Here is a 23329-nt window from a genome sequence, read left to right as displayed (position 1 = left end):
CTGTGGAACAAAACATCCTTATTCATACACCCCTAGGTTTTCCTGTGTTCAGGGACTCCTTAGACTGCAAAAAGCACTGCTTAAAAACACAGTGTTCATACAAGGAAAAGTAATTAAATGGGAAAAAAAGGAAGTTTGTCACGTGGCTTAGTGCAGAGTCTGTTTCTTGGTGGTGACACCAGACACGCCACAGCTTTGTGCTGCTCAGAGAACACAAAGGAGCTACAAACAATTCCAGGCAGGATGGCAGGTGGCTGTGATGGAGTCATGTGCCAGACTGGCATATGCCAAAATCCCTGTGAGGAATTTCTAGCAGAAACAAACAGAAGTATTTGATCTTTGAGATTTAAAAGCATTATATTCCCCCCAATTTTTTCCCCACATTTTTTTTCACTGTTTCCAGCCTGGACATGAGGAGAAAGGAAAATCAGGTCTCCAAGACAAAAGAGAGGGTGACTAACAGATTACACAGCCTAGCATTCAGAAGGATTAAGGACCCAGGTTATAGTTCTCTCTTTGTCCTCAGAATAAAGAGGGAACATTCCAGAGGAAAGCAGAGAGACTGCAGAGCCTCCTCCACCTCCTCTTGTTGCATCTTCCCCTTCAGCTGCACCAAACCCTCGTGCAGGGCTCAGCTGGCCCCAGGTGCTGCAGGAACAGACGATCCTCTTACACCAGCTGTGAATTCCTGACGAGTTCACCGGATGATACAAATTGCCAGAGCACTGAGCTAATGGGAACGTTTTCTTCCCAGAGAAACCTCACCCCAACGCACTTTGGAAGGTTAGTTGCTAGATCTGCAGCGATCCATCTCCCTGCTCACTGAGGGTTTAAAGATTATTTGACCACTATCAAGAACATCATGTGTAACTCCAACTGTTCCCCAGCCCCAGCTGGACCTCCCATGGCACGCTCCTGGAACATGGGCTTTCAGAGCTTCTTTCTAAGCTGTTCTCTGTGGGAGTTTCTACCTTCCTGACTCACTTTTTTGAGGGACATCAGAGAATTCAGTTTTTACGCACACACTGAGCCATGGAAAGCAGTGCCCAGCTTTCCTTCTTTTTTTCACAAAGCAAATCTAAGTCAAGCAAAAGAAGCATCTCCCACTCAACAACCCCAACTTCTTACAACATCTCGAAATTCCTTGGTGGGTATTCATCCAAAAATCGACCCGATTCAACCCAGTTTAACTTATCCATAGTGACAGGAACACAGCAGGAGACGGCACAGGCACAGACCCCGCTCCGAGCTTTTCAGAATCATTACTTATTAAATACTGAGAAATAAAGTGTGCTGTAATGAGCATTTCCACTGCCCTTGGGCTGATTATCTTCACTGCCAACTGGACACCGCGCACGACTCAGGCTGAGACAGATGAAGCAGCCAGGCTTGGTGGTGCTGCCTGGTTCTCTTGGCCTATTTCAGCAAGACGAAATGCCACATGCATCAATTATGAGGGGAAAAAAGCCCTAAGTAGCTACTAAGAGCCATGGAGAGTCACAAATGAAGTGTACTCTCCCCTAAAAGCTTTTACAGCACCTCCACTTCTTCAGTGGGCCTCAAACCTAGTGGGACAATTTAAGTTGGGTACAGGGAGGAAACTCTTCCTTGTGAGGGTAGTGAGGCCCTGGCACAGGTTTCTCTGGATCCTGGAAGTGTCCAAGGTCAGACTGGGCAGAGCTTGGAGCACCCTGGGATAGTGGAAGGTGTCCCTGCCCTGACAGGGGGTGCAGCTGATGAGTTTTAATGTCCCTTTCAACCCAAACCATCCTGGAATTCTACGATTCTAAATGTAGAAAAATAGCTCAAATATTTAAGTATCTCATTGCAAAGGAGTTTGTGTTAGTAATTCTGTGAAGAGTCATAAAACCTGACAGGAAGTAGCTTCTCTGTGACTTTTCCTGTGTGAAAGTCCTCTGCATCCGGCTGGAGCTGGGTGCCTGGGGCAGCAGCTGAGCTTTTCATTTCTGACACCGTCCCTCACACCTCTCTTCCCTGCCACACCTCAGGATATACAAATCTTGATCAGCTCTCACCTCAACTGTTCCCATCCCTCTCTACCTCCCAGCTGCAAAAGCTCCTGAGGAACTACAAGATCCTTCCTCACTGTTTTAAACCCTCCTCAAATTCTCCTGTTCTGCTTGGCTCTGGTTTTACAGGAGGAATCATGGAAATCTGATGCTCTGGTGAGGTGGGGCAACTCCATCACCCCTGCCAGGCTCAGGCCTTTGAACCCCCACTTTAACCTGCCCTGCTACCCCAGCTCTGACCTCACTCTGTGCTAAGGACTACCACAGCATCTCCAGAACACTGAGGAGTCCTCACAAATAGTAAATTTAGAACTTCAAACTTCCGGTCCTCTTCTCCACACAAACCTCCTGGATCTCAGTACATACTGACAGCACACAAGAGCTTTGAAACATCCACAAATGGCAAAAGAACAGGAATAATCTGCCAGCTGGAAGCTGCAGCCCATTGTTTTCCCATCAGAGCTGCCTGGAACAACCCACTTGAGAAACTCTTAAGGAACACATGTTCAAACATTCACTGCTGAGCTGCGAGCGGTGACGGGGCTCATCCATTGGGTGACAGTGACACTTCTGCTCTGGTGGGAAAGTTGTCTTGTTATTCCCTGCATCAGCTTCATTAACCCACAAACAAGATTTCCCTCTAAATTTAAGACAAGAGAAGTCGAAGGAGCCACAGATCTGCCAAGGACACAACTCATGGCCCCAGCTCACAGGTGATAAGGAGAGAGGCTGTGGGAAGCAGGCAGAGTGGGTGCCCTGGGGTTGGCACATCCCAGGTACTCATCACATCTGGCATAGGTGTGGCACAGCCCTGGCTAATCCATCCCCAGGAATTCCTCCAAGGACCCATCCAGGAGCAATTCCAGTGGAGAGTTGCTTGAAAACAAAGCTTGACCAAGCGTCTAGGGTGTTCCAAGAGTGTCCAGGTGACACTGAAGGTGCCACAGACACAGGTCCCCAGTTCTTCCTCAGGAGGATGAACCTGAGCCCCACACCATGGAGGCTGATGGTCCTGGGTCTTAGTGACAGGAAAAATACCTGGAAATACAATATTTCCCTCTGAGAGGGAAAACTTTGAGGGTCACACAACTTTATTAATTGATACAACTTCATCCTAAAAGAACAGCTGTTGGAAAATGATCCTTGGACTCGGCCATGCCTGCCTTGGACAAGTGATGAGAAGGAAAATCACCAGGGAGTGTGGAGGGGAGTGTGCAGCCAGCTGAACTGCTGAGCTCTCAACCACAGGCATAGGAAGTGCTATTGTGATTTTTAGATCTGCTTCATTTTCCTACGCACTGAAATTAAATTTTCTGCTGCCCAAGCCCAGTGACCACATGATGTGCCCAGCAGCCTTCCTAGAACCACTGGCATCATCGGATTAATGAGTCCTGTGCAGGCAGTGAACAAGGATGATTCATTATTGACAGCAACGCAGATCTACATGGATTTTTTTGGGGGGTGAAAAGAAATAAATAAGGTCCCTGACTGAAAGGAGGGTGATGAAGTGTAGCCTGGCTTTATTCCCAGTGTAATCGCTGCCATCACTCCTAATTATTGATAAATATTTTTCTAATTGTGGAAATTTAACAATTAGACATCCTTCCTTCCCTTTTGGAAATCTAATCAGTTCAAAGTTCAGGATGCAGTCTGGGGCCACCGCTGCGGAACACGCTTCACTTGTGGGTTGAGGAAAACAAGGCTTCTCCCAAAACCTTCTCCCAAAGCCCTGTGCTGGAAGCATGGACCCACAGGCAGGGTGTCCCCTGGCACTGGATATCCTGGGGGATTCCCAGGGGTTCTCCTCCATCCCTGTGCTCCCAAGGGATTTCAGGACCAAGCAGGCATAGAGTCATCCCTGCCAAGAGGATTCAGGTCTTAGATCCTGCCCCAGTGACACGTTTTCCTCCACCCTGGAGAGGAGAGCAGGCTGGTTGATGACCGGGAGGGCAGAGCTCCTTGGAAGTTAATAACAGAGATTTACCGGCATGCTGGAACACACTGAAGGAGGTCACACTGTTAATTCTCCTGCTGCTGATCCCTATGCATAAATCTACATCAGGAAATGAATTACCCAGGGAAGGGTATTAAAAGGGATGATTCTAATTTCTTGCTGAAGGAGAAGTGTTGCCTTTAACACTGAGCCTTTCTACCCTCCGTACCTAGTGCCAGCTCCCTCTCCCAGCAGGAACTGTCCCACAGCACCTCGCAACTGGAAAGAATGGGATGAGAAAAATCCCTCCTTGAGGTTTAAGCCATCTGGCAGTCTGTGTCTCCCTGCTTCCGAGACCCCAGGTTGACCACAGCACCCCCAGGAAACAACCCCATAAACTCATTTTTCTGTTCTTCCCTATTCTCTATCACACACTGATCTGACACTATTGACAGCCTAAGTCCAGCACAATTCCATCTATCCCAGACCAAGTTACCTTCCCAAATCTTATTTATTTCATCCCCCTGTACACCCACACAGGCCAGTGGCTGTTCCACATCCAGACAAACCCCTGGAATCTATTTCCTTTCCCCTGTGCTCATCCGTGTGGGCTGTAATGAGCCTGATGGTTTCCATCCAAGTAATTCCACAGACGGGATCCAGAGCAGGGCTGATCCCGGGGGACTCAGCTTCATCCAGCCCCGTGAGAGGGACACCGGCAGGACTCCAGGGAGCCACAGCCCCATGGACAGGGTGGCAGCTGGGCCCACGTGTCCTGCGTGTCCCCCAGCCCTCCCCAGCTGCTCCGGGAGCCGCGGGAGGAGGATCCCCAGGGAGTGACCGGAGAGGGGGACGGCAGCCATCTGCTCCAGAGCCCGGGGTCTGCGTCTGGAGACAGCCGAGTGACAAACAAGGTTAATGTCCCACGAGCGGGAACTGTCACTCTGAGTTAGGGCCCGGGTTTCACCTTCCATGGCACAAGACTCCAGCGCGGATCGCGCGGGGAGTGGCACCGGCAAACCGGGACCAGGCTGTGACCGGAGAGGCCTCCTGTGGGACCGGTGGCACCGTGGTGTTGTCCCTCCCGGCCGTCACGACCCTGCCCGTGTGCCACGCGATGCCGGGGGGCTGCTCCGGTGGGGACGGGAGGGTAGAGAGCGCAGCAGAGCCCTGGGAAACCACTCCACGGAGTCCTGGGTGTCGCGGGGACCGGCACCGTGCCAGCGACCTGAGCCGAGCCGCGGGTGTTCATTATTGAAGGCTGGGGCAGGGTTACCGGAGGGACGGGTGTCCTGTTTCTGCAAGCGCCTGCCCACAAAGACATCGGCTGTCGCGGGCACCTCCGTCTTTCCTTTGCAGCCACAATGTCACCAGGGCCCGGTGACACAGACACATACACACCAGCACACGCCGGCCACTGGCTCCGAAGTAAAAGCCAACTTTATTGTCGTATAAAGTAAGAACTAAAATGTCCCTTAACCCAAACACGGATGGGTCGGGTGGTCCCAGCATCCCCCATGCTGCAGGCACAAGCGGTGGCCTGGGGGGAGCAGCTTGGGGGGGTTCAGTCGGGTCCCCCCAGCCCCTTTTCTCCTCAGCCGCTTTTAGAGGGGGAAGGAGCTGCCGTGGGGCTGCGGGGACGCCCGGATGGGAGCTGGGGCTGAGGTGTTTGTGCGTTGCAGAGCTCCTGCTCTGTGCTGGAATCAGGCACTTGTGGAAGGGAGTGGGCCCCGCTCCTGGCCGACTCAGTCCCACGGCTCCCACCGGCGCCGGGACACGAGGGCACAGACAGCGGCCGGGGACGGAGCCCTGCCTGTGCTGAAACGTGCTGCCCACACCAGGGACTGAGGCTGGGCACGGCAACAAGGCAGGTCTGGCCCCGTACAGAGGAGGTTCCAGCAGCTTTGGTTGGTGCTCTTGGTGAGTTAAGGCAATTTAGCATTGGTTGGTTTAAAAAAAGGCCAAAACCAGCAAAACCAGATGTCCCAGAGGCCAGACAGACAGGTGGATGAGTCTGGGGCTGCTCTGGCTTCGCTCTGAGTTGCTACTTGGACCCTGCATGCCCAACAGTGGGCATTGACCCCTGCCTGTGCCAGCCCTGTGCTCACCTCCACCACTGCCACCAGCAACCTGCAGCCCAATACTGGAAGTGTCAAGAAGGGACTTTGGGATATTTTAGGGGAGATTCAGGCTCCTGACAGCAGTGCAGGAGTGGGGAGAGGATGGAGGAGCCGTGGCAACTCCCTCCATCCTGCTTCCCATCACAGTGACCAGTCAGCAGCTTGTGAGATGGGAGCTCCCCTCTGGCATGAGCAGATGGCCAAGGGTGCTGCAAACACCCTCCCACGTGGTCCCCAAGAGCACCGAGGGGAAACCCGCTCCCCCAACATCCCAGCAGGGCTGGACCCACTGCTAGGACCCCAGCTGCCCCTCCATCAGTACCCACATCCCTTGGCAGCCCCAAAGGGCTCTGCCCCAGGGAGCTCATTCCCCGTTTGGTTCTCGTTCCCCACACTCTGAGGAGAAAGGCCCTGGGTTTGCCCATCGGTGACCCCCATGTCTGAATGGGGGCCCCTATAACCCTTGCCCCACCTGGCCTGAGAATGCCAGGAAAGGGGCAGGGAGATGAAATGGAAGATGGGGCAGTTTGTGTGTCCCAGTGTGTCCCCACCTCCTGGCCCACCTCCTGGTCCCACTGGCTTCAGTCACAGCCCGTGACCCTCCAGTGCCAGTAGCCTGTCAGGGCACTGGCCATGCACCTATACTGCTCCTGTCTACTGCCCTCCCTGCAGGGACCCAGGCCCTGGCTGCCAGATCATCCCTTGGGAAGCCAAGGGGGAGATGGGGAGAGATGAAAACACTGATTCCATTAATGCCCCAAGGGATCTCTGCAAAGGAAATAGAAAAATGTTTTGACAAAATCCAACTGTCCAGGTCAGTCGGAGCAATGGCCGCATGCCAGGGGGATGCTCCGGGTCGCTCCAGTCCTTCATAACTTGGGAGGATGCTCATGGCTCATATCCATCCCTGACCTCAGCCACCGAAGCCAGGGGCTCATCAGCTGCGGGTGCTGCTGCCAGGAGGAGAACAGAACAAATCCATGAGTGCCTCTGTGCAATGCCGGTGGCTGGTGACAGCCCCTGCAGCCGTGGCGAGCCCCTGGAGTGGCCTGTCCCCATCTCCACACGTCCCCATGTCCTGCAGGACGCTGGTGCTCACACCACAGTGCTGATGGTGGACGACTCCTCCGATCGCCGCTGCTTGCTGGGCAGTGACTTGAGATATTCCAGGTGCCGCCGGGCGTCCTCCTGGTTCTGCCGTACGTAGTAGACCAGGTAGGAAATCACCATGGCGAACCAGCCGAACATGGTGACCAGCATGGCGATGTCCGTGGTCTTCTTGTACACATTGCAGAAGTCCGTGTCGGCAATGACCTGCAGGAAAGCTTTGCCCACGTGCTCCTCCTGCGTGGAGGAGTCGCACACGATACCCCCTGAGGAGTCAGCTGCCAGCTCCACTGCACGGATCAGCTCCTGCAGCCGACAGTCACACAGCCATGGGTTGTTGGACAGGTTCACCTTGGCTTTCAGGTTGTTAAAGGTCTCTTTGCTGACCGACACCAGCCTGTTGGAAGACAAGTCCAGAGAGAGCAAGTGCTCTGCCAGGCCCTGGAAAGCCCCACTTTCAATTCTGGTGATGGCATTGTGGGACAGATCCAGCTCCTGCAGGAGTGGCAGGTCCCGGAAGGCGTCGCGAGGCAGGAAGGGGATTTGGTTGAAATCCAGGTAGAGCTTGTTGGTGTCATTGGGGATATCTCTGGGGACCTCGGTCAGCTGAGCGTTGCTGCAGCGAAAGGTCTTCAGCCCCTCCTCTTCTGAGGGGTAACAGCCCTTGGGGAAGGCAGCGGCTGGGTGGAGGTAGGAGCCCAGGAGGAGAAGGAGGAGGAGGAGGAAGAGGCTCTTCAGGAAAAGTCCCATGGTGATGGGGTGGACGAGAACCCCCTGTGCTGCAGCCATGGTGCTGCACTGCCTTCCTCACACCCACAGTGGCTTCAGCTGCACTTGGCACATCTGAGACAGGGACAACAAGGGGACAGTGTCAGGCTAGGGAAGACGGGGACAGAACTGTCACTGCGCCGGCTGTGAGTACCACATCTGACCCTAGCCATGAAGCAGGGACAAGGATGAGGACCGGGACAGCCGTCATGGCTCATGCTTTCCCCCATGCCCGACCATCATCTCTCTTTAGGTTCCTGCGTGGCAGGATCAGGCCCCAGGGTCTGGGCACGTCTCCTGCGCCGGCAGCTGGGTTGTAACAACCGGAGACGCTCGGGCTGAGGCAGAGGCGGGGTGAGCTCCCGCCCTGCCAAGGTCACGGCGCCGCGATCGCTGCTCGCAGGAGGCCGATGCATCCTGCAGCAGCCCGAGGACGCACCAGCGCGAGCCCCGGCTCCAGGCGATCGGCCGCTGCAGGCGGCCCCCGGGGAATGCCACGGAAAACCTGTGCAGGCAGCGGCTCAGAAGGCTTCTGCTCCCGGCTCCACTCTCCGGGAGCGCCCGGGGCACACGCGGACACGCGGCGGGTTTTCTCCTTCCAAGGGGACCGGCACAGGTGGGTGCTGGGTGCTGCTGTGCTCTGCCCATTACCACCCCACCGTGGGGTCGGGCTGCTCACACCACCCCGCAACCATGGCCCCCATCCAGCCCTTGATTCCGGAGGGGAAAAGCGTCAGCAGGAAAGAAACAAAAACAGAAAAAGGAAATTCACTGGAGCTGAGCGTGCAACCAGTTCCCAGGGTGGTGGCAGCAGATAAGGGCCGTTTCTGAGCGCTCCGAGCGGTGCCCGGCTCTCCCAGCCCTGGGTCCCACCACGTCCAGGGGTCCGGTCCCAGCCTATCCCTGTGCCGGCCGTGGCAGCGGAGCTCTGGAGGCAGGACACAGGTGTTCTCCCACCATCCCACAATCAAAGCCACTGGCGCTAACACGAGCCTGTGTCAGGCAGAGCTCAGTGCTGCGGGAGCCCCGAGCTATGACACCAGCAAAGCTGCCTGCTGATCCCACTGCTCCCCTGGGCACTCCAACACCGGCAAACCCGCTTCAGGGTGCTGACCAGGGCTCCTCGGTGTGGTGCAGAGGTGGCCACCCAAGGGTGGTCCCCACAGCACAGACAGGTGAGCACCGCGAGTGCTGGGCACTGTCACACAGCCCTGCCACGCTGGCACACCCCAAGGTCACATCTGTGCAGAGCTGACCTCTGCACTGCCGGAGCCCCGGGATCCGGGAGGGTCCCGAGAGGGAACCAGAGCTCAGGGCACACGAAGGGCACCCGGACCTTACCCAGAGGTAAGCTGGACAAACATAGCCCCTTGGTACCCTCTTCCAGCTGCCCGGGAAATCACCGGGATTAGCTGGGACCCGGTGTCCCGGGAGGGGGGCTGCTTTGTCCACGGCACCAGAAGACCTCTGCGGGTGGGATGCGGACCAGGCACGGCAGCGACAGACAGGCAGCCCTTACCCCACCGCTGGTTTCCCAACCCGCAGCAGGGCGCAGGGATTCCCAGTCCGACCCCGGGGGTCGCCACCAGTCCCAGGTAATGCGGTTGAGGAGCGGGGGACAGTGCGGACGCCAGGATTCTCCGTGAGCCCGGGGATGCCCGGGGATCCCCCCGGCCCCGCTCGGCACCGGGGGCGTAGCAGGCGAGGGAAGCCCCGGTGCTTCCCCGGGGGAAGCTCCGCTCTGCGCGGTGCTACCGGCCCTCCCCTCCCCGCCTCCCGCCCCGCCGGAGGTCCCGTTGAGGACTCACCTGTCTGCGCAGCCCCCGGCGGAGCGGACCCGCGCCCCGGGCCGGAGCGGCCGCGCCCCGCGCAGCGCGGCGGCCCCGGAGCCGGCGGCGGCGGAGGGGCCGGTGGGCGGGATCCTCCGCCCGGGCCTCCCCGGGGCTCCCCGCCCCCGGCCCGCCCCGCCGGGGGGGCCGTGCAGCGCCGGGCACCCTCGGCCCCGCGCCCGAAGCATTCCCAGCTCCTCTCCCCACGGGGAAAGAGCTGCCCCGGGTCCTTATACGGAAGGCGCGGGAAGAAACCGGAGAGACCCAGTGAGGAGCAGCCGAGACCCCCGAGCCAAGGGCAGCTGCTGCCGGGGCGTCCCGGGACACTCCATTGCTTCCGCCCCGCCGCGTCCCTGCCTAGCTCCAGTGGGAGACCGCCCGGTTCCGCCCAGACTCCCGGGCCCTCGGCGCCCCCCGGTTCTGTCCCCGCAACCCTCCAAGAATCCATTCATCCCCTCCCCAGATCATCAGGGGGAGCAGGACATCCTACTCCCACTCCGTCGGGGTCACGGTGCCCCCCGCCCCCAACTCTCCCCGCACTGGCATCGCTTACTCGGGGAAACCCGACCCGCGGCACCGGGCGGAGCGAGATCCGGGGGAACCGGAGTGGGTCCCCAACCCCAGCCCTCAGTTTTCCGGGCCGGGGGCCGTCGGGATGGGCCGTAACTCGGGGTCCCGCCTCACCGGGGCACCGGCGAGACTGGCTCAGGACCATGGAGAGCGGCCGCCGTTACCGGGCCCGGGGCTGCCGGGAGGATGCGTCTCCCGCTGCTCCGCTCCCGGATCTTCGCGGCGGGACAGCCCGGTCCCGGGCACTGACGTTCTCCCGCTGCTGCGGGAGGATAAACCGTTTAGGAGGCGCCTGGCCTGGATCTCGCCTCAATTAGGAAAAGGGAATCTGACGGCAGCCAGACACGGCGGCGGATAGATCCTCCCCAGAGACCCCCGCACTCCCCGGAGCTCTCCGCGCTCCACCGGGAGCAGGCCATTACTGGCTCTGGCACCCTGGAAGTGTTCAAAAAACGTGTGGATGTGGTACTTGGGGACACAGCGGTGAAGGTGGCAGTGCTTGCTTATTGGTAGGAGTCGATGATCTTAGACGTCTTTTTGATGTTTCCATGCCTGTAGGCAAGACCGACACTGGACCGGTGCCGGGCTCACCGGGCAGGGTTGTCCCGGGACGCTGCCGGGAGCCCGGCAGGCAGCAACCGGTAGTCACAGCTGGTGCTCTTGAGCAATTCTCTGTCATCTCTTCGTCCGGGAGCAGCCCTGTACTGTCCATCACCATTCCCAGTGCCTCCGGGAGCTGTGCACACAGTGGGAACAGGGATGGGCATGTTGGGATGTGGCAGCTCTGGTGACACAGCCACCCGCCGCGCCACGGGGCCGAGGGGCCAAGGTGACAGGCAGGGCCAGGGGAGGACTGAGCTGGGACCCAAAGAGGCGGAGGGTGATCCCGGCAGCGGGCACAGACCCGGGAGCGGAAGCAACCCCAGGGCTGCACCCCCCAGGGGTCCCACGTAGAGGACACGGCACCCACCAACACAAAACCTGCAGTGCAGCACGACCCACGCGGACCCTTCCCACCGCAGGATGGCTAAAAATAGCTGGCACCGGCTTCTCGCTGCCACCACGGAGCTAAATATAACCAGCATCGACCGGGCAGCGGGACCGGCAGCCGGCAGAGCGGGAGCTGAGCACGGCCCGGCACCAGCTGGGACTAGGAGCGAACGAGGCCTAGGAATCCACACCGGAACAGCCCCCCTGAGCACGGAGGAAGGCGGGTGCAGCTGCTGGTGAGCGGATGGGGACGGATCCCCCCAGGGATCCCTCCGCCCCCAGTGCCGGTGTTCCCTGGGCGGGTGAATGCGGTGCGTGGAGCCCAGGGAGCAGGTCGGGTCCCCCCCGCGCTCCACCGGCAGCGGCGGCTGCTGCATCACGGAGAGCGATGAATATTTATGGAAGTTTAAAAATAGCTGCTGCATTGTGCTTCCCCCTCACGTGCGGAGCCAGCGGGGTGCGGGGAAGCTGCTAAATTAGATGTCACCGCGCAGAGAGCTGCTCAGTCAGGCAGGAGCAGGATAAAAATAGAGCCTGCTGTGCGTGCGTGGATCTCCTGCAAAGCAGGACCGGATCCCGTGGGATCCCCCGCCTCCGCACGCCGGCATTCCCGCACCGCGCCCTGCCAAGAGAGCACCGCAGAGGAGCTCCCGGGACAGAGACAGAGCTGTCCCGGGGCAGAGACAAGGCGGCTCTACAGCGTGGCAAACAGTGGCTTTTCATCTGCTTTACTCCACATGTGTGTCTCTCCTTCCCCAAAGGCCTCTGGAGGCACACATTGCTGAGCTCTGGTTCCGGCAAGTGACCCCGTGCCCTGCCAGAAACACGGTGCCAGCATGTGACACCCAGGCAGCCCCCGCCCCTGGCAGCCCGTGGGGTCTACATCTTCATTTGGCTGGATGGATGCAGACAGGGTCAGGACACACAGCTCAGCGTGAAGGCACAGGGGCACTCAGGGAACCTCGAGGTCGGTGTGACTCCACCTGGGCCAACACTAAAACCCACCGCGGGCTGTGCCGAGTGAAACGTGTGTGCCAGCTCGGGGGGCTGGGAGTGGCACCGGCAGAGCCGCGGGCAGCCGTGAGCACCGTGCTCGGGCTCCGCACGCTGCCAGGGGCTCTGTTCAGCTCCGGGCAGGGGGTTTGCAGCCCAAAGCGGCTCCGGCGCTGCCCCTCCGCTGCTGGAAGAGGCGGAGGCAGGCACACACGGAGCCCTGCACAGATGGCTGCGGCACCCGTGGGCCGTGCCAGCCCCACGCGTCGAGCTTTGATGGTTGTGCAAACAAAAGCGGAGCCAGATGGTCTCCCCCCCGCTCTCCAGCGCTGGAATCCTGCGCTCGCTCCCGGCCCCGACCTTGGCCGGGTGTCCTGCAGCGCTGCTGGCCTGCCCGGGCTGTCTGCACAATGCTGCTGCTGGGATTTACACGCTATCACGGAATCAGAGTGGTTCGGATGGGAAGGAACTTTAAAAACCAACTAGTCCCACCCTCCGTCATGGGCAGGGAGAGATTCCAGTATCCTAGATCGCTCCAGTCCCCGTTCAACCCGTCCTCGAGGACTTCCAGGGACGGGGCAACCACAGCTCCTTCGGGAAGCTGCCCCAGTGTTCCCCCAGGGGAAAAAAGCGGGGGTCGGGCAGCCCACCCTCCCCGAGTAGGTTGGACGCACCCAGACAGGTCTGGGGCCCCCTGTGAGCGGAGCGGGGGTCGATGCAGCCCCCGATCCCCTTCCCGGATCCGCTCCCGCCGGTTCCCATGGCGGCTCCGCCTCCCCCGCTGCTGCCGGACTACAGCTCCCGGCGTGCCGCGGCGGGGCGGGCCGAGGGGCCGCCGGGAGCGCACCGGGAGAGCACCGGGAGCGCGGCGGAGCGAGCGCCGGCCCCGCCGAGCCGAGCCGGGCCGGACCGGACGGGAGCGGTGAGCGCGGGCCGGGGGTGCGGGGCGGGACCGGGGGGCTCAGCCCTCCCCGGGGACGGTGGCGGCGGAGCCCCGCGACGAGGTCGGAGGAAGGTGCCTCGCATGGGCCCGGCCCGAAAGGAAAACACCCCAAAAGAGAGAAGCGGGTGGTGGGATGGAGCTGGGAAGTGGTGGGTGGGAGTGGGGGGTCCTAGTTAGGAAGTGCGGGTCCCCACTGTGGGGTCGCGCTGTGCAGAGCCCGGCCGGGAGAGGGTTCTGCCCCGGCCTCCCGGGACACCGTTCCGTCCCGGGGAAGCGGGGAGGAAAGTGGGGTCTGGGACCCCACCTGAGCCCTGAGGAGTCCAACCCCGGCCTTCTCTTCGTGTCCAAGATCTCCCATTAAATCCACTAGGAAAGGCCGAGGGGGCAGGATCCCCGCCCTCAGCTGGGGCGGCTCACGCGTGTCCTCGTCCCCGTGTTCCCGGTGTTTCCCGTGTCCCCTCCGGGACTCTGGCAGCCCCGGGCCCGGCGAGGAGGAACCGAGCAGAGCTGGGGTTTAGACACGTCCAACACGGCCCCGAGCTGGAGGGACACGGTGCGTGTTCCCAGTCTCACCTCTCACCCAGCACCCGCCTCCCAGCACAGCCCAGTTCACCAGAGTCCCCCATGTCCTCCGTGCTCTGGTTCATCCGTTGCCAGCGGCAAATAAGGGTTTAAAGGATTTGTTTGGGAGGTGGCAGCTGTTGCTGCTAGAGATTGGAACCTGTGATCCGTGGGATCATCATCGCCTGCAGAGTCTGGGAACACTAAAGATCAAGATAAGCACCTGAGCTCTCCTTCCCTCACCAGACCTGTGAAGATCCTGCAGCAGGGTTCGAGGATCAGAGCATGATCCTGAAATCCCTGGGGAAGGGTGACAGCACTGCCAAATCATAGGATCATTTATTCAGGATGGAAAAGGCCTTTAAGATCATCAAGTCCAAGCGTTAAGCAAGGGACCAGGAACAGATGGTGGTCACACTCCTCTGGGGACAAAGCTGAGGAAGGAGCTGCTCCTGGATAGGGAGCAGGACAGGCAGGATGAGGCAGAGAGAGGGGTCAGCTCCACTGCTACATTGTGCCCTTTGCCACTGGCCACAGCTCTGACTTTTCCCCTCCTTGGATGGCCACTGTCCAATGTCAGCACAGCCCTGACCTTCACCCTCAGCCTGGTGCAACATTCAGGCTTTTCTGTCACAAAAAAAAGAGTGGGAAAGCAGAGCCTGGCAGCAGCTGCTCTGGGAAGAGGGGGCTGGAGTCCTTCCCATGGTGGGCTGTGCCTTGTTGTCCTGCAGGTGAACAAATCCGGGTATGGAATTAGAAAGCAAACATGGGATGTGGGATGGGGGTAGGGACAGAGCTCTGGGAGCTCATGTGCCCTCACCAGGCTTGTGCAATAAGAAATTTGGGAGAGCTGGGCCAAGGGCTGCAGAGCCCAGGGCAGAGCTGGTGAAATATTTAAGGTGGGGAAGGACAGACTTAGAGACGTGGAATCACCCTCATTGTAGTAGTGAGTACTTGGTGTGTCTGTATCTCATGCAAGAATGAATTAACCTCTTGTATGTTCCAGTATCCCACCCCTGTAATTCTTAATTTTACAAGGAAGGAAAACTGAGGCACAGAAAGGAGATTTGCTTCACATACAGCTTCCAAGTTGGGCCCTTTCCCACCCAGCTGTGGGTCTGCAATTGCCCTCGTATGCAGAGGAGACCAAGTCCAAGCTGCTCCTTAGCTTCTGGAAGTTACACTTATGGTTGGAAATTCCACAGCACCACCCATTGTGCACCTCTGACCACAGGGAGCTTCCACAGCCCTTGGATAACAGTGTCAGGAAAGATTCCTGGAGAGTAGGTTTTTAACTGTTGATGAAACTAGTTTTAAGGCCTCCAGAAAGAGCATGGATCCCTTTCTGTGGGCAGTCCCTTCCCACATCCCTCCTCCTGCACCCCCGTCTCACTCCAAGACCCAGCCATGTGGTTCCTGCTGCTGCACAGCTGGAATCCCACAGACACAGCTCTCTGTGGAGCATCCAACTGTTCCTCACGCCTGTCTCCAGCATCCTCCAGACTAAACAAACCCATTTCCTTCCAGCTGTCCTTGCAGGTCATGTTTTTCCTACACCTCTGCTCATTTTCTCCAGCTCCTCCCAGGAACAGTGTTCACCCAACATCCAGGAGAACTATTTCCCATGTCTGGCACTCAGCACTCCTGTTTACATATTCCGTAAGGTGTTTTGCTTTTTGTTGTAAAAATCTGACTCTTTTTGACTCATTTATGCTTCATCCCAGCTCCCAGTTTCCTTTCTGAGAGCCCTTGGGAACTGTAGCAGGTTTAGGACAGAGCTGCTCCCTCTGCCAGGAGTGAAGCTCTGAACTCTGGCTCCCAGTCCTGTTTCCAAACCAAACTTTGGACTTTCCTCTGGAATTTCCACAAGCTGGTGAGCGGGAGGTGGGCAGCAAGGGAGTGAGCACCCCAGAGACCTGCAGCTTTTTTCCTGGAAACAAAATCCTTCTCCAGGTATGATAGACTGAGGTGAGGATCTGCAGCCACAGCTGCCTGTGTGCATGGAAGAGGTTTGAGAGTTACTTGGAGCATTCCAAGAGCTGTGGAGTGGAGCTGGCTGCATGTCCCAGCCCTGGGCAGAAGCGGGGACAGTGCCAGCTCCTGAGACAAGGCAGGCTCAGCACTGCACAAGGGAGCTGGGAACAGCTGGCAGTGAGGAGAGTGTGATGTTGGATCTGGCTCGGGCTCGCCTCCAGAGAGCTGGAGGGAACAGCAACACAGCTTCCAGCTGTGGGAAGCAACAGCAAAGCCAAGAGGCCAGACATCAGGAAACAGCCTTCACTGTGAGGTGCTGTAGCCAAGGAGGATGAAGTGGATCATCTCATCAAACTCCTCTTCCTTGGGATACAAAGATGATTTTACATAAGCATTTCCCTAATCTCGGTGTGAAGACATTCAGCTTTACAGTGGGTTTAGTTTGTGCTGTATTCCCTGGATACCACTCAGCCAGAGCTCTCTTGCTGCCACTGGCACAGTGTCAGTCCAGAAAGCCACTTAGTACCTTCACTGTCTCAGGCACACCACTCCAAGGACTTGCGTTGAGAGGGTGACACTCTCTTGCTTCCTCTCCTTCCTGGCATTGTCCAGAAAACCATCTTTGTTCTCCTCCTACATGGCAGTTGTTCTTTCCAGGTAGGGGAAGGGCTAACTCCTCCACAGTTCTTCCTCCTGAAAGATCCTCCCAAGGCACTTTGTGCTGTTATCTCTCCCTTTTTACATTCCACAAGACGAATTTCATTCCTTCCCTGGGGGGCAATTTTTTTTATTCCTATTTTTTCCCCCTCTGTATATCTTAAATCTGAAGGCAAAACACGTGAGCCAGAGTAGGAGACCAGCAAACCTCCTGAGCTGTGCAGAACCCTGATAATTTAGTTAAATTAATTAGGAGATCTGTTGATACAGAGCCTTTCCTCTGCAAATATTCTGTTCTCTTCCCGTGTTTAAGGCATGCTGATTCCATAAACATGCAGGAAGCTTCCCATGCTGTGTGTTTCCATGATTAACACTGAGATAAGCATTTAAAAGTGCTTAAAAGTATTGGTTTGAGTTTTGTCAGGAAATTGTGGGATTGAACCTCAACACCTCAGCTCCAGGAAAACATCTCAAATCACAAGAACCTTCTGTCACAGACAAGCTTCCTACACATAATTCCCAAATCTCAACCACTCCCGGAGTTAGCAACGTCAGCTCTAAGAATGGCAATAGCGAGGGGCAGAGGAGGGAACTGACTTGGGATTTTTATAGCAAACAGCAGATTTTGGGTTTGCTTGATAGCCAGCCAGTGCTCAGCCCCACTGAGCAATTTGGATCCAGGGTCTGACCTCAGTGTTTCTGTTCCAGGGGCTCCCGTCAGCCATAAGAGCTAGGATGAATGTGGGAACGGCACACAGCGAGGTGAACCCCAACACCAGGGTCATGAACAGCCGTGGCATCTGGCTGTCCTATGTGCTGGGCATCGGGCTGCTGCACGTCGTGCTCCTGAGCATCCCATTCTTCAGCGTCCCCGTGGTCTGGACTCTCACCAACATCATCCACAACCTGGTAAGGGAGCGCCGTGGCCTGGGGCGCATATGGGGAACCTTGGCACAGCTGTTGCTGGGAGCAATCTGCTGAGATTCCTGTTGAAACAATTCCTTTGTGTTTCCAAAGATGCCGGTGTGTTGCTCAATCTCCAGCCCTCAGCCTGTACTGGTGCCTTTGGGTCATGGATTTAAATTCAGCCCGGTACAGGTGAGGCAGCAACACCTGGTGAGGCTGCTCAGAGGGGACATGGATTCATTTCCTGTAGGGCAAGTCCTTTGTCATATCTACTTCTCAAAGGGGTCTGTGGGAGGCCCCAGACAATAGCAAGACATCACTGGGTTTGGTAAAACCTGATTTGGCCTCGGGAGAGTTAAGAAAAAAACAAGATTAACTCCCAGATTTTGTTCTGCTTAAAGTAAAAGATTAGTCCAGGAACTGATTCCTCCCTCTGAATATCAAGTCCTCAAATAGGTCCCCTTGGGCACAGGGGACAAAAAACTTCAGCGATGGAGCGACTGATTGTGTACGTTTTATTTTAAAGAATATCTCAGCCTGGGAATGTTCCAGAGACAGAAATTACACGGATTGAGGACCCTCATTATATGTCATTACTAGTGAGGGATAAAAACCTCCACAAATGCCCAAACCGGAGCTGCTCAGGGGTAAACAATCACAAACCCCCAGACTGGAGCTGCTGGCTTCTCATCCATCTTCCCTGGTAGCTTTAGGTTCTGGGGACAAGAAGGAATTTAAAGGCCAGGAGTGGCTGTGGTTCGGAGCTGTGGTGTAGTTGGAATGTTTGTGACTCGTGTTCCCCTGGTAATCAGGGGGTGACAGACCTCCTCCCCAGCACGTTTTCGGGGAGCCTTCTGCCGTGCTGCAGCAGGCAGGCGCTAATCTCCCGATCGCAGAGATCCCAGGGCTGTAATCTTGCCGCCGCCTCCTTGGCTCACACCCAGGAGCCGAGCGAGTGGCCTGGCGTGGAGCAGCCCAGCTGCCCCGGCCTTTCCCAACTCTCCTTTCCCTGCTTCCGTGGCCGCTCTGGGTTTTCCAGCAGCTGCCGCATCCCTCTAGTGGAACGGCGCGGGGGTGCAAGCACCCGGGGTTTTTGGAATGCAGGGCCTCGTGTGCCTCACGTTGTGTGTCCTGCAGAGCATGTACATCTTCCTGCACACCGTGAAGGGAACCCCCTTCGAGACCCCGGACCAGGGCAAGGCCCGGCTGCTCACACACTGGGAGCAGATGGATTATGGAGTCCAGTTCACGGCTTCCCGCAAGTTCCTCACCATCATGCCCATCGTCCTGTGAGTATTCTGGGGTGGCTGAGCTGCCTCATGTCTCAGTACCCGTCTGTGTTCTGTCCTGGGAGACAAACACATGGAATACCACAGCTCAGTTTACCTCTCCCTCTGTTCCTACCCTCCCCTTCCAGGTATTTTCTAACCAGCTTTTACACCAAGTACGACCGGATACACTTCATCATCAACACCATCTCCCTCATGAGCGTCCTGATCCCCAAACTGCCTCAGTTCCACGGAGTCCGGATCTTTGGGATCAACAAGTACTGAGCGGCATGACCAGAGCGGATGGCGGAGGAGCAGGGCAAAGGGGGGGTTCCTTCCCTCCAGCCCCATTTCCTCTCCCCACGCAGACTGGGATGTGGTTTCAGAGCGGCTGTTTAAACGCAGATCCCAACAGACACATTCCGCATGCTGGATCCTCGTGCCCAATACATCCAAACCAGCTCCAGAGTAGAGTTTAGTGCGGAGCAGGATGCGCAACACCGGATTTTCCTTATCCCAGGGTCATCAATAGATGCAAAACCACTGAGACTTTGAGGTACAACAAGGATGAATTCTGGGAAGAGTCTCATCTATTCCAGACATGGAATGTCGAGGATAGGGATGAGGGGAAAAGCTTTTAGTGCTGGTACTATGGCTGTGGTAAATGCACTTTAAAATACATTTCCCTTCCTGAAGCTGGGTGCTTTGAGCAGAATGTGAGGGAAATCCAAAGGGATACAGCCAGACTTTCCCAGGACTGGATTGTTTTGAGGTCCGATTTCATTTTAGGTGGGAAGTGGGAGGGAGAAGTGAATGACAGATACTTATTTTGCAGTCATTGACACCACTGAGATGGGACATTCTTTTCCTAAAAACAGCACAGGAAGGAATGACCTGTAGTTTGACAAAACTTTTGGTTTCCTACAGGACCATCCATGTGGTCCAGGGAAAAGATGGATAAATCCTAAATCATGCTTGTTATTTTCAGTTTATACCCAAATCTGCCCAGGTAACTTCTCTCCCCACCCCAAATTGCTGTTTTTAAGTGCACAGGGGCTCAGTAGGCATTTGGATCAAGGCCTGGGGGCAAGTAATTTAATGACAACAAATGCCATGGAGCTCCTTGGAACATGGATGTGGACAGGTGTGGGAGAAGCTGACAATGGGCAGGTACAGGAGGAGGGCTGATTGCTCTAATCAAGCATACAGCCGTCCTTGACTTGGAATTCTTCTCACTTCAGCTCTTTGGTTGCTTAAGTGCAATTGACTGGGATTTGCCATTTCTCCACAGACTCAAGGGTTGGATTTCTGGCTTACCTGGAAATCTGTCCCTCAGCTCCATGCCCAAGGGCTGTATAAGCAGCAGCACCAGCAGCAGATGAAGTGACCAACAGAAGGAGTCAGTTGGTCAGTGATAATAGATCCTTTCACAGAGGAACAAAATCGAGTCTTTTTCCTCTTAAGTTACCACCTAAATAAAGGAGGTTTAGGTTTCCTGGCTGAGACAGCTTTTACTGTTTTACTGAAAATCAGAAAGACCTGATTTTTCCTTTGGGTTGTGTTCCAGATGGAATGTGTTTTCCCTCACTCTTCCCTTGTAACCCCACAAATACCTGTATTTTTGTTGTCTTAGTGCTTATATTGTCTCACCTTTTTGACAATGGTATAAGTCTTTTAAATCTGACTTTTTTTTTGTCCCTGCAGTAGCAAATCCAGCTTTAGAGGTCATGATGGAGTGTTGAGGTTTTGGATGGTCTGAGCATAGGACATGGAAGGGGGAATTTCAGATCTGTTACTATTCCATGCATAATTTTAGGCAAGTTGCTTCACTTCTCTCTCAGACTTCCTATGGCACTGCTACAGGGAAGGGAAAACATGGAGTGTACCTCAGAGGGCTGCTGGAATGCAGGGAGAATCATTCCCTAATGTGTTTGAAAAGTGGAAATCCAAGTGAAAAGAAAGTTTTCAAGCAGGTAGGAGAAGAGTGTCTGGCTGGAGACTCCAGGGTATTGGCAGATGTGCAGTTTCCTTGATGGGCAGTTTAAGCCTTCAAACCTAGGACAGATGAGCTGCTGCTTTAGCTGAGGTACTCTCTACCCTAATCGGCTCTTTAGGCTACTAGACAATGATAATTGTGATAAAAATAGAGATATTTCATCAATCAGCTGGGAAATACACAGACATGAGCAGTAATCCTGCAGAAGAGGCTGCTCCAAGGAGGGGCAGGTCCTGACAGGGTGGCTGAGGCTGGACCTGAAATGCTGATTGTGGTGCTGAACAGACCTGTCTGCCCAGACACCACTTCCATCTCCAGGGGAAATTAAAGAAAACTAATTATTGTCATAAAAAACATGGGAAAGACATCTTTTTTTGCAACAGAAACAGCCTCTAGATGCTTTCAAACATGGCTCCTCACAGACAGACATATGCTGGGTATTTCTAAGCATATGCACATCACAGATTTGTAAATTTAGAATAATTATGAATTGAAATGATCAGCTTTTTTTCTTATGAGATACAGGAATTCCCAGAGTCTCCCTGAAGGCATTAACACAGCTGTGGGTTTGAACACTTGTGTGGTCACTGACACTATGGACATCTGAACCTGTTTCCTTAAATTAAAGATCAACTAGGATGCAGAATGGGATTATAAATTTATCAAACAAGCAGATTCTAATGCCTAAAGCCCTAAACTTGTAATTAAGACTCTGCCTAGCAACAAAAGTAAACATTCTTTTGATTTCTCTCCTTCACACAAATGATCAAAACGGCCAATGCCAGAGTCATGTGACACTTCACAACACAGGTGCAGCATTTTTCCATGGAATAACTGAGATTAACTTGTACTCAGTTAATGCAATCAAGGGAAACATAAACGGAAACAGAAGAAATATGGATAGAAGTGAGTTGAAAAAAGATTTCATGTTCTGTTATGGTAAGTTAAGTATCTATGCATGATTAATAAGTATTTGAACAATTACACTTAGGATAGCATCTTCCTTAAGATCCCAACTTAAGGGTAGGTGTCAGGATCAATCAAAAATAAAAAGCAGGAAATTAATTATAATTAAACAACAATTCCTGGCTGTACCTGATGCACTCTGAAGTGAAAGGACAGCATGAGCAGTCTGAGGGGTGGGCAGATGTGTCCTGGCAGGGGAGAGATGAGGGGTGAAGCCACATTGTGGGAGGATAAATGAAACGTGAGCAGAACTTCTTTGAGTGGAGTTTTCCCCAGGTGCCTGCATGGAGGAGATAATTGATTGCTACTGATTGTAAATGGGATTCTGATTACATTACATCTGACAGATTTACTCTCACACTTGTCCTGTATCATAATCAGGACAAGTCCCTACCTGGAGAGATTAACTTTCCTGTGATGGAGAAACAAATCCTGGTAAGAAGGTATTTTCTGTTTTGTTCTGCAATGAAAGAAAAGCTTTTGAAAGGTTGGAAGCCTTCTCAGGAACTGGCAGCAGCCTGTCCCATCTTGTACTTGGCAAAGCCTCCTCAGCCACTGTCAGCACCACGCACGTATCCACGTGGGGCGTTACAGCAGCCCCTGCTCCAGGGCACTCAAAACCAGCAAGTCCTCCCAGCCCGGTGCTCCTGAATCAGGGATCCTGACCTGGGAGTCATTTCACAGAACTACCAGCCTGGCAAACAGTCCAAACCTTTGCAGGAAAAAGCCTCTAGAATAAACTAAATGGAGGGCTACTAATTCTCAAGTACTTTTATGTTTGAATCACTGTTCAATTTTGGGTTGTTTTTAAAAGCTCGGTACTGGCCCTCGAGCAGGGGACAGCAGTGGGTTAACACATTAATATTCTTCCTTGTGACTTATGTTGCTTTAGTATTGCCTAGAATATCTTTTAAGCATGTGAGTGTTGGTGTGTCCATATCCTCCTTGGATCAGTTAAATCAGCTGAATTAGTTGGGAGGGTTTTTTAAAGGAATGTTCTGTACAAAGTTTTAGGGCTTTTTTCCCATGGCCTTCTTTTTGCTGTGGAGTCTCATGTAGAGAACTTTCTAAAATAAAGTGTGAATATTTTTATTACTCCTTTGTACAGTATTCTAAGAGAGACTAATAAAAGTGAAGTATTCAGGTAAAAAGTTGCACTTGCCTCCTGGAATATTCACGTAGATGGCTTTTGCTGTCATACAAGCATGGGAATGACTACAGGAAACATAGACTGCCGTGTGATGGAAAGCACCTTAAGGATCTTCCATTCCTGCCTCCTGCCATGGGCAGGGACACCTTCCACTCTCCCTCTGGGTAACCTGTGCCAAGGCCTGACCAAGCCTCACAGGGAGGAATTTCTTGCCAATATCCCCTCCTGAGTCCATTTCTCCATTTGTAAAAGAGGAGCAACATTACCTGGCTCTATAAAGTTGTATCATGCTATGATGCAATGGTTTGGGTTGAAGAGACTTAAAGCCCATCCAGTCCCACCTGCTGCCAGAGGCAGGAACATGTTTCTGTCCTGTCTGGTCTGGGAGACTTCCAGGCATGGGCTTACATCTCCTACATCTGTAGAATTTCGCATTATCAAAAGTCCATGTAATAGACTCTGCTCAAGGAAGAGTTACACAAGTAACATCCATGTGGAGGAAAATAAACACAGGGGAGGCAGATGGTAAATAAAAAAAGTTGGGAATAACTCTGAGCTACAATAAATC

The 23329-nt window shown here is 54.8% G+C and overlaps 2 protein-coding genes across 6 annotated transcripts; one reads left to right on the top strand and one right to left on the bottom strand.

Annotated features, from left to right (window-relative positions):
- Positions 1 to 5385: 5385 nt before the first annotated feature.
- Positions 5386 to 8109, bottom strand: LRRC3C (leucine rich repeat containing 3C). The gene has a single exon (XM_062508350.1). The coding sequence runs from the start codon at positions 7977 to 7979 to the stop codon at positions 7179 to 7181; it is 801 nt and encodes a 266-aa protein (XP_062364334.1). The 5' UTR covers positions 7980 to 8109; the 3' UTR covers positions 5386 to 7178.
- Positions 8110 to 13177: 5068 nt separating this feature from the next.
- Positions 13178 to 22765, top strand: ORMDL3 (ORMDL sphingolipid biosynthesis regulator 3). Of its 5 annotated transcripts, XM_062508342.1 has the most exons (5): positions 13208 to 13262; positions 15372 to 15503; positions 17184 to 17384; positions 18519 to 18670; positions 18799 to 22765. In XM_062508342.1, the coding sequence occupies exons 2-5, from the start codon at positions 15387 to 15389 to the stop codon at positions 18932 to 18934; spliced, it is 606 nt and encodes a 201-aa protein (XP_062364326.1). In that variant the 5' UTR covers positions 13208 to 13262; positions 15372 to 15386; the 3' UTR covers positions 18935 to 22765. The 5 variants fall into 5 exon arrangements, with proteins under 5 accessions (XP_062364327.1, XP_062364326.1, XP_062364324.1 ...); XM_062508343.1 differs by lacking the exon at positions 15372 to 15503 and having other exon boundaries at positions 13178 to 13262; XM_062508340.1 differs by lacking the exons at positions 13208 to 13262; positions 18519 to 18670; positions 18799 to 22765 and adding exons at positions 15715 to 15797; positions 17493 to 18512 and having other exon boundaries at positions 13464 to 15503.
- The last annotated feature ends 564 nt before the right edge of the window (positions 22766 to 23329 follow it).

This window comes from Cinclus cinclus, chromosome 24, assembly GCF_963662255.1.
Source record: "Cinclus cinclus chromosome 24, bCinCin1.1, whole genome shotgun sequence".
NCBI classification, from domain to species: domain Eukaryota; kingdom Metazoa; phylum Chordata; class Aves; order Passeriformes; family Cinclidae; genus Cinclus; species Cinclus cinclus.
This window is presented reverse-complemented; position numbering and strand designations above follow the sequence as displayed.

Bases quoted from the DNA above. Each gene is read 5' to 3' on its own strand.
- LRRC3C (XM_062508350.1), bottom strand. From the start codon at position 7,979: ATGGCTGCAGCACAGGGGGTTCTCGTCCACCCCATCACCATGGGACTT.
- ORMDL3 (XM_062508340.1), top strand. From the start codon at position 15,146: ATGAAACTAGTTTTAAGGCCTCCAGAAAGAGCATGGATCCCTTTCTGT. The intron at 15,504-15,714 runs GTAAGGTGTTTT...AATTTCCACAAG, and splicing joins CACTCCTGTTTACATATTCC to CTGGTGAGCGGGAGGTGGGC. The intron at 15,798-17,183 runs GTATGATAGACT...TTTCTGTTCCAG, and splicing joins GAAACAAAATCCTTCTCCAG to GGGCTCCCGTCAGCCATAAG.